General features: G+C 34.7%; 2 protein-coding genes across 2 annotated transcripts in view; one reads left to right on the forward strand and one right to left on the reverse strand.

Annotated features, from left to right (window-relative positions):
- Positions 1-588: 588 nt before the first annotated feature.
- Positions 589-2,099, reverse strand: LOC108693693. The gene is made up of 2 exons (XM_018202753.1): positions 1,653-2,099; positions 589-1,074 (listed from the first exon to the last, which is right to left on the reverse strand). The coding sequence occupies exons 1-2, from the start codon at positions 1,965-1,967 to the stop codon at positions 790-792; spliced, it is 600 nt and encodes a 199-aa protein (XP_018058242.1). The 5' UTR covers positions 1,968-2,099; the 3' UTR covers positions 589-789.
- A 1,058-nt stretch (positions 2,100-3,157) lies between these two features.
- Positions 3,158-10,724, forward strand: part of LOC108693721 (dedicator of cytokinesis protein 3) — a 52,685-nt gene continuing 45,118 nt past the window's right edge. The window contains exon 1 of the mRNA XM_018202811.1: positions 3,158-3,475. Coding sequence (XP_018058300.1) covers positions 3,439-3,475 — 37 coding nt within the window. The 5' untranslated portion in view covers positions 3,158-3,438. The remainder of the gene's footprint in view (positions 3,476-10,724) is intronic.

The raw sequence follows: 10,724 nt of genomic DNA on the forward strand, positions 1-10,724 counted from the left end.
GCGATGGAATGATATAAATATTATGAAAGGTACACTCTCTTCTCTTCTAGCATATCTATAAATATTAGGATAAAGCGAGACCTTTCCATTCATTTCTGATAGTGTTCGTGTTTTTGAACATGTAAAGATCCTGTGCTTTCGAGAAGCAATCATGATTGTATAAAGTAGTTGTGAGCAGGATCTCACTATAGAGATATTGTTTGCTAAATTTTATATTACTTTAATCAGGGTTGATAAAAAAATATGTTTTAAATGTGTTTTAAACAGTTTAAAACATACTTAATTGATGTTTTTTATGTTTTAAATGGTTTTTTTTAATACTGTTTAAAGCATATCTGAAGCATTAAAAACATATTTAAAAACAAACAGGTTTTTTCTTGAAAAAAAATATGAGTCTTTAACTTTGACTTTAATGGATTTTTTATAGTAAACCATTATCTCGAGTTTAATCTTAAGTGTAAGAAATTGATTAATTACAGTCAAATGTAAATAATCGACTATGATTGTTCAATTTCTTACGACTTAAGATTTAAAGGTAAAGACTTGTAGAAACCTACAGTTGAAATCGATGGAACAGTCTCGTCCTATCCTACTTGTATAAAAAAACATCATTGCTGCCTCAATGACGGAATCGCGTCGCTTGCGGCGAGTTACTCGCGACTGAACATAAATAAATTATACTCGATATATAAATGTTGTTGCACACAAGGCACGCAAACCTGGCTGCGTTCACTAGGAAGAAAGAGAGATCGAGCAGTAACTTTGAAGAGAAGGCTCCTGGCTCTTCTCTTATCTCAACATAGAGAATCCTTTCACTTTTGTGAAGCGAAATGGTCTACAGTGTATATAACGCATGTTACACTCTGGCGACGAGGCACGTACTGCACGTACCGGCGTGCTAATTTCATTCTCCTTATTCCAGGCGTGTCTCGGTGATTCAATGCCAAAAGGACTGTAGAGTTTAGTCGGTGTGCGACCTAAAAGTTGACGGGAGCGAGTCTGAGGTGTTTGCATGTTGGATGGAGACTGTTGTTCCTCCAGTCGCTGGCGTCTACGTGTGGAACTCTTAAATTTCTATACATAGGAAAGAATTCTTTAAGTTTGCTTGGTTTTGATATGTGTATTTGATATTATATATTTGTTATATTATCATAATATAATGCATTAAATTTATATATCTAATAATATATCTTTCTACAATAAGCCATTATTTAAACTTTAAAGTCTTAAACTGTAAGAATCAATATAGATCAAAACATAGTCGTTTATTCTTCTTACATTTTTGATTATAATTGATCAATTTCTTACAACTTAAGATTTAAAAAACTTAGGTAATGGCTCATTGTAGAAAGCCATTAGACATTTACACTAAAATTTTTATAGACATTAAAACTCTCTTCTTACTTTTATTACTTTACATAAAATTATTTAATGCTAATTAATACAAAAATGATCGTTTTATAATTTCAATAGGATCAATTCTGATTGAACCAAATAATTAGAATCATCATTTAGAATCAAATATTAAATAAAGATGAAAAGATATTAATTTAAATTTGTTGAAATTTATAATAAACAGTCCAAGTAAAAGAAATATAAAAAGGTAAAATTCACTTCTTATTAATTTGTTCATAAATTTTTATGTATCTTACCTGAGATATTGTGCCAAAAGTAGTACGCACAGAGGATATTGTCCTGGACAATTTCTCGGCACCGTTTCGTAACGCTCGTCTCGAATCCGCGGATACATTGCCAAGGCTGATATTGTTCCAAGGCCGATCGGTCGAATCCTTTGTCTTCTGTGGTTTCTCTTTTGCATCGTTGTTGGATGATCCCCGATCTTTCTCGAATCGATCTTGCAGACGCTGACGCAAATTTCGCGAGCTCCGCACCATCTCCGGCGAGTTTTGCACGCTTAACACCTCCCGGTGAAACGTGAACGAGACGCTACGCGAGTCCGGTCGCATCTCAATGAAGCTTGTCGTCTATAAGTAATAATTGTATCGTTGTAAATCCTGGGGCCCCGTTCAAGATTGTCCTGTCCTAAACCTGATGGATCGAATGACGAATGACGAAACGCAATCGCGACCGTTGGTAACCGTTTCTCAATGATTTTTGACCACCTGATATGACCTAATATTCCATGAAATAACTAGAAGGGAAACTCTCATTCCTATAACATTTTTATGGGTTTTCCACGCAACTCGCGTCGGGAGGAATGACCTGATTGGTGGACTTGGCGCTTAATTTTGAAAACGTTCGCTGGAATTGCAATTTTTGAAAATTTAATACTACTGTTTTGTATTTTTCCAATACTTTTTCAATCCTCAGTGTTGTATTATATTTTTTCGGTACATGAAAAAGTAATCAACAAAGTGGTTCCATAGTTCCAAGAATTATGATTTTAACAATTTGGGATTTTGAATAATCAACAAAGTATAATCGTAATTAAATAGCGTTGTTATATTTTTAAAATAATTTTCAAAAAGAATATCTTTGAGACATTCTTTAACAAAATCTTGTATACACATAATAATATTAAAAAGATCTTTAAGACATGTCTTTAGTTCTGAACTCGTGTTCTCTGAATCGTCTTTAAGACGAAATAAAGTTTCGTTCGAAACAAAGTTTCGAAACCAAAGTTAATTTTTGCATTTACTATACATTTATTCTGTAATACATCCTCTAATAATAAATCGTAAAATTAACGTTTACAAGCTAAAACCATTAAAGTTGTACACTGAAAAAAAATATAGTCAATTTTAATAAATATTTAGTTGAATACTGCCAATTAAATATTTAATATTTATTAAATAATTTAATATTTATTAAATATAAAGATATATTTATTTGATACAAGAAATGTTAATTTAACAATCATTTTTTTTATTGAACAAATATTTATTGTAAGTAAATGTTTAGTTGACAGTATTGAACTAAATATTTATTAAAATTAACTATATTTTTTCTCAGTATAGCAGTTCGTTTAATAATACGTCGCTAGCGCCTCTAGTTATTTTTTTACTCCGTGCATCTGAAGCGTATACCACGTGACGCGCAGTGACGGCCTTAGCGGGCAGCGTGGAGGGGCCGAGAAGAGGGGGGGAGGGCGGCCGATGGCGGCGGCGGCGTTGCCGTCAGTCAGCCGCGGCTCGCCTCGCGGCATTCGCGGTAATCCGTACTGGCAACAACGCCATTCGTTACGACCAGCCAGCCGTCTGTCGTCGCGGCACAGTGTATGATATTCGTGCGGTCGAACACACCTAATGTTTGTGTTTTCGTGCCTCTCGTGATAATCAAAATCGTCGCAGACGAATTGTCACGCGAGGTGAGTAGAACGCGCGCGCGACAGCGGACAGCAGCAGACGCGCCGCCCTGGCATGTAGCTATCGCTACCACCGGTCCACGTCGTCGGCGTCGCACCGTCCGGCCCTCGAGATGTGGACGACGACGAAAACCACCAAGTACGGCGTCGGTAAGTCATTTATCTTGTACAACGCGCGCGAGTACGTCTCTCCTTCTGTCTCCGTTCTCTCCTTCCGTTTACCGTTTCACTTCGGAGCTGTCAAATTCTATGGCGCGATCCGGCCGGGAATCCCCCCGGATGAAATTGCGATAATGATCGCAAGACGCGTGACAGCCCGCAATTTCGCTTGGATGACGTTCGCGAGGATCCTCATAAACGGACTCTCTCGCCGGCGGCGGCAGTGGCGGTGATGTGCCTGTATGTGTGTGCGTGCGTGCGTGCGTGCGTGCGGCGTGCGTACGCGTGTGGGTGCCTCTACGTGTGCTCCATTCATGCATTGATCGTGCGCGCAAGTAGTAAAGTCCGCGCTTGATAAAGCCGGGTCGGTCCCGGATTTCGCGCCTCCGTGCTCTTCCGAGGCACGATGAATACTTTCAGCATCCTTATCTCGAATGTGGCGAATGTTGCTACGTGGCAGCGGGATTCAGTAGATTTTTAAAAGGAAGATGAATTCTTTATAACAATGTTTCGACGATGACGATGTCGAATGATAATTTTGGTGTACATACTGATGATTTGCTATATTAGAGGCTAAAGTAGTAGGTAATGCATTTATATTACCTGGGAGAATTGCATTTTGCATACGAGAGATACGGCGAAACCTGACTCACTAATTATCGCGTTTTGTCGAGTAAAGATATATGGCACAGAGTATAAGAAGAAAATTTATAAAAACACGAATCTCTGCGGATTTTAATGTCAAACTGTTTGAACTGTAAACAAGAAGTAACAAATTAATCACTTTTTTAACGATACGATGCTTCCAATGTAGTTTAATTTTAATCTCAGTTCAGCTAACTTCATCTTGTTCTAGTTCTAAGAATTAAAAAAAGATAAAGAGTAAGTTGAATCAAAATTATAGTTAATTTACATTGGTAGAAACAGTAAGAAAAATCTGATGTGAAGTTTAATTAATATTACAAATTAAAATGTTGCAGCAATTTTGTATAAAATCTACGTTACTTGATTTAACAAAAATATACAAACGTAGCGGTTTACAGAATTGGCCGCAATTCAGACTTTTCAGAGAGAATCGGAATATGAAATGAAGGATTCTGATTGGTTGATTCTATTATGCCTTATGCGTTATGCAAAAGTCATAAAGGCTGTGCTGCAGCCTTTATGGGCTTTCTATAATAAAATATTACCTAAACTTTAGATCTTAAGCTATAAAAAATTGATCAATCATAGTCGGATGTGAGAAGAATAATCGATTACGATTGATCAATTTCTTACAGCTCAAGACTTAAATCTTAGGTAATGACTTATTGTAGAAAACTCATTATGGAGAACGTACGCAAAGAAATATTTCTTATAGCGAATTCGATTCAGTGCGCATTAAAGTCATCGTACACAAATTGACGTAAAGATGTATGTTTACTAGAAATGTTCAATATAAATATAAAAAACGAATTAAAGTGAAGTCCTCAATACGGAAACAGTTTGATAAATCAGTGACTTTTTAAAAGGAGATTATGTTGAAAAATATAAGTATCAAATTTCAGTAAAAAAAATTTAAAACAGTTATTGACTTATTAAATTCGTACGTTTTATTATATACTGAGAAAAATGTTTGATTTGAAACGAACTGGAAAATTCTGATTATATCAATCATCAAAATTCCGATTATTTCAACCAATAGAGTTTTAGTAGATTTAACCAGAAAATTCTAATGCGTCCATTTCCAATTAATCCGTTAAGTCATTTTTTTCAGTGTGCTGCTAAATAAAATGTATTTTATAATTCGAAATATTTGCATTTGATTTTTACACAGATTAAATCGGTGTACTACGACTTTAATAATAATATGCATCAGTGTGTCCAATTGAATTCGCTATTCCAAAAAGAAAGAAAAATACTTTTTTAGAAAAGATTAGGAAATATTTAAAAGATAATTCAAATGGAATTTTATCTTGTTGTACTGGAATGTTTATGTGCGACGATGGTTAGCTATGTCAAGTGGCTGCGTCTGCTTGAAAATCTCTGACGCGGCAAAAAGTATGTGAAGACGAAGAACGAGACTTTGGCTTCGGAATCGGAATCAATTTACAGCTCGGCATCCTTCGTCCGGCATTTTTTCGCGATTAATTAACGCTCGCGTTAATCCTCAGCGCTCAGTTTAAAGTCGTTAGCATCACTGTCAACTCAATCTTCTTTCAAGCAGTGTAAATGGTTTTAATCCGATAAATAACGCCTTTAGTCAGGGTGATGAGATTAATCATTGATTCTTCGATCTTTCTCTTTTTAATCATCGGTATTTCTCGTTGTTAGCCATTTACCTGTTTATACTTTTAATTTATTTAATTTATTTAATTTATTAGATACAATAATTTAATAAATTATGTTCTTTGTATCGATGAAATATTTTTATATCACTTTTTTTATTTTCATAGTAATTTATTCATTCCTTTTAGTGAGTAATAAACGTTTATATTTCTAGTGTTAAGAAAACTCCAAATAAAAATTAGCTTAGAATTTTGATTTCGAAATATATACGAGTACATATTTTTTGCGAGTCTTTTTATTTCCTCCAGATATAAAGTAGAACGATTCGCAGACTCTCCTTGTTCGCATGTGATAGCTTCCGGGATTTTTCTCGGCTGTGCTTGGACTCGCACGGTCTGAGTGTGTTAGCGACACGATTAAAGCACAATCTTCCAATCTACCAATGTACGACACTATTCACGCGGTCATGCCCCTGTGTATTATTTCTTTTTAGCGGGATCGTTGCAGATGTAGAATTGCGCCGTCTTCCTCTTCTTTTTTTCTCTTTTTCTTTCTCTCTCTCTCTCTCTCTCTCTCTCTCTCTCTCTCGTGGCAAGTCTGCAGATGCGTTATTCCTGCTATTACCAAGACCTTCATGCCGTAAATTCTGAACACTAAAGGCAGATCCATTTTAACTCGAAAATATCGAAAAAGCCTTCGAAGCATCGTTCTCTTTTTACGATATCCCGCCGATATCCTATTTCCAGTATCCCATAGGTAATGCTATAGTGCTCCTTTTAAAATTGTATATAATTTCACTTTTATTCCAAATTTTACAGCGAAAATGTATCCATCAATTTGCTTCTATATTTTTGGTGTTATTTTTCTGCATGGAAAGAACGATTTTGCTGGAGCATAAAAAAATTTAGCTAGATACAGAATCTGAAAATAATTTCGTTGGACATCCAAATAATTATGTGGAACGCTTAAACATGATAGTGGAACTGTAAAAAATGTTGATATTCTAGGAATCACCTTGAGTGTCCTATACAATTATTTTGATGATCCAATAAAAATATTTTTTAATACTTCAGCGAAATCGTTCTTTTTTTTGTTTAACGCAAACTTTTACATTGATAAACATGAATCTTGAAAAAAATAAATATAAATACATGATTATACAGAAATTACAAAAATGTTAAAAATAAGATTCGTGGCGGATAAATTTCAAAAATAAAACTTTTACATCTGTATCTATTTTCTTAAGATTTCATAAGTCTCACGTTTATCAACGAGACGTTGTTACGCGATGCAACTTTTAAACCTATTCAGCCGCACATAAATGTTAATATTAGTATCAGCTATCTCGCAATGTGAGTGACGTTATCGGTGCATTTCCTGCCGTCTCTCCTTCACCGTTTGTTAACCACATTTTACGCGTGCAAAAAGCTCCCGGTAATTTAACCGGCGTGTCGTATGTACGTACGCATGGATATGACCTACCGGCGCTTTTGACATTTTATGATCGTACATAAAGCAACGTTTCCGTTGCGCGAAAAATGTGCGGTGTTCGCTTCTGCCGCGCGGTAGAAAATAGCCAACAGAATTTTGCGCAACCGCGAGAATTTTGTTGTATTGTTTCTCGTGTCCCAGATTCATGTCTAATTACAAAATGATAAACAACTAAAATAATACACAGTACAACGTATGTACATGCAAATATATAGATAAAATTACGAAAACAATATTTATCATGATTTAGTAAAAAAAGTTTCCTTCAACATTAATAAATATATTATAACGCAATTTATTTTTCTGAATTATGGATACACATTTTTAATTTCTCGAATTATTCTCCACGGAGGCTTCGTACGCAATTTTTCTCGGGAAAGCCTTCAGGAGTCCAAGAGGCATTACGATTTTAGATGTCATTGTTTTTATCTTCATTTTGCGACCCTTCTCGAGCGTTGCAGTCCTATCTTCCATCGGCATTATTGATATCCGACACTGCCTTCGCACGTGTGATTTTTGTATGTGCAGGAGCTTTAATGGTTCCCTTGTGTCAACTTTATCCCTTCTGTTACTAGTATTTACTGTCATGTGTTTGTTGTACGTGTAAAATCTTATGGGCCTTCTACAATAAGTCTACAATAGTCACAAATCAGAAGTCAGAAACTAAAAATTGATGACTGTGATTAATCAATTTTTAGCTTCCGATTTATGATTAATGGCTTATTGTAGAAGGCCCATATTACTGTAATCTATTTGATAGGTCTGTTCGTTTTACACTTTTTACACTCGGCATCTTCGCTTTCTCTCTTTTCAGCGCCAAATATATATCTATCTCATTTTAAGTATAAAAAATATTTAAAAAGTGTAAGCGAACAGACTATAGTCTACAATAATTTCTTCTTTATAAAAGGGGAATATTTGAAATAAAAGTGAATATTTTTATATTGAATTTTTCAAATGTTTATATATAATTTTAAAAATGTTCATAAGGTTTCATATTTAACATGTTTTCTGCTGCTTTTTATTCGTTTCGTATTCTCTCACATTTTCATTACTCGAAATGGATGCACGTAAATTTTTAAGTTTCGAGACTGACTCACACACGAAGCCATCATTGACGCTCTGGGAGAAAGCGGATCGCAGGGGATCGTAGGACGGAAAATTCGGGAAAAGAACGGCAAAAAAATGGCCGCCAGACCTATGCCTGTGGTCCCCCTACGGTCGCGAATGTTTCGTACAGTCGAGAAAGGGAGTTATCGATTTAATTCTCCGGGAAAAGCTATGGGGGAAAGCCGCACGATGTGAACACTTCACGGTCTATCCTTTGTTCGTGCCGCGCTGGAAATGGAATTCTTTCAAAAAGTGATTTTAGATAATTTTGCATTTTATTTTTTACGAGAGGAGAAAGAGAGAAAGAGAAAAAGAAATATGCATGAAAAGATAAACTCATCGTAAATTTCGTTTTATATAATACAGAGATGTTTATATGTAGGATTATTATTTTTCTGAATTTTAATCTGTATTTGTACGTGTATTGTTATATATATTTTATAATATATATTAATACTATCGTAGAATATTATACTTTTGTTCCGCGCGTATATTTTTTTTTTTATTTTCATTATACAGTTTATTTTACATTATATATGTTTTGCCTTACATTTATGAAGCTCACTGGAAACTGTCTACAATTTCTCTTGTCGATATGATTTTACCATATTTTCGTGCTTTTTATTCAAATTATCTTAACGAAACATACATTCATTGTTCAGAAAAGTTAATTTACGTTATCTGTGAATTCTCAACGTTTTTGAATATGAAGTTAAACATCCAAGGAAATATACATACGTGAAGAAAGCTATATCTAATCTGTCTCTATTAAACGGGGAAATTTTCCATTAAGGCCAGAAGGGATTATGCGGAATAGTCTGTCTGCCATCCGGTGACGCAAAACATTCCATATAAGTGACATTCTATTGATCGTACTGTCTCTTTCACGACGTACACGTGGTAGCGTATTGTCGCGGATCTCTGTTCACTGCAAAATATCTCATTGTGTTGTACAAAAGAAAAAAAAAAAGAAAATTACCATCGTCACACAGACGTTCCGTGCTGTTTTATCACGATTCCACAGATCGTAGATTTAAAGAACAATTTGCGACGTGAATTTAATTTGTAGTTTTGTAAGATTTCATAGAGCGACGAATTTTCCTTTGCATTTGACATTGTTAATTGTATTTGACATTTGAATTTACTTTTTTAAGCTTGCAAAATTTAGAATTTATGGCATTACCGAAGTGATTTCTCTCATATTCCTCTTTCAATACATATTACATTTATTCGTTGATTACTTTTAACTTTAAATAAAACTTTGTATGTATTCAAAATTCATTTCAATTCTCTCCAGGTTAATGCAGCTTATAAATTACATCACGCTGCATCGTTTCATGTATAAACATTCACGTTTATACATTTATATCCCTTTCCATCGAGTTTTATGAACGATGTCGAACAGTAATCGATACGCTTGAATGAAATGCTTGCGACAGAAAGAAATGGGCAATCCATGTGGCGCAGCATGATGTGTAGCTGTCAAAAATTGTGCCACATTGTCCCACGCACGTTGCTCGTAGACAGTCCTAAACGTGGGCGAACAAGTGCGTAATGCCAGTTAACGTATACAGGATGTCCCAAAAAAAGACGAGTAGCAACATCCTCTCATCGTCGAACTTATAAGTTTCTACGAGAATCAAACTGCTTCGTCAGTAATGTAAACTTTATCATATGTATATATATATATATATATATATGTGTGTGTGTGTGTGTGTGTGTGTGTGTTAGAAAATAAAAATTGAAATTATAAATTTAAAAAAAAATTTAAACTTCAATGAGAAAGTTACTTAGAAAATATTCGAAAAAATATCTTTCCTCATTACTTTATATTATACTTTTTGTAAATCATATATCGTTTTATTTTATATTAATCAAAATATTGTCGAAAATAGATTAAATTTCCATTCTAGAAATGTCAATTCTAAATTTTTTTGTATACTTTCTCGACATCTCGCGTATACCTATACGTAAGCTACAAACTGTATCCACAAGAAAACGCACAGAGTTAGGAAAAGAAAGAAAGAAGGATTGAGAAAACACGAGCGAGAAAGAGAAAGAAATAGAGATGCGCTCATTGATATGCGTCTCGCGTGCGTTTCTCTGGTGACCGAGGACCGGAAGTTGGCTCGTCATACGTGCATCGTCACGCGTATCCGGTACTCTGAAGCCGGCTTATCATGGCTGACAATTCTAAAAAAAATCCCATGATACTGATCTCGAAGAATCATTGACTTGTTCATATGATTGAAGCCCGTTATTGTTTGCAAGCTTGAGTTTAGCAGTTATCAATTCATTGAATAAAATACTTAGAAAAATGCAACGAAGATATACATCAATATAATGCCAATATGATCTAATATATATATAT

Source organism: Atta colombica, unplaced genomic scaffold (assembly GCF_001594045.1).
Source record: "Atta colombica isolate Treedump-2 unplaced genomic scaffold, Acol1.0 scaffold96, whole genome shotgun sequence".
Taxonomy (NCBI): domain Eukaryota; kingdom Metazoa; phylum Arthropoda; class Insecta; order Hymenoptera; family Formicidae; genus Atta; species Atta colombica.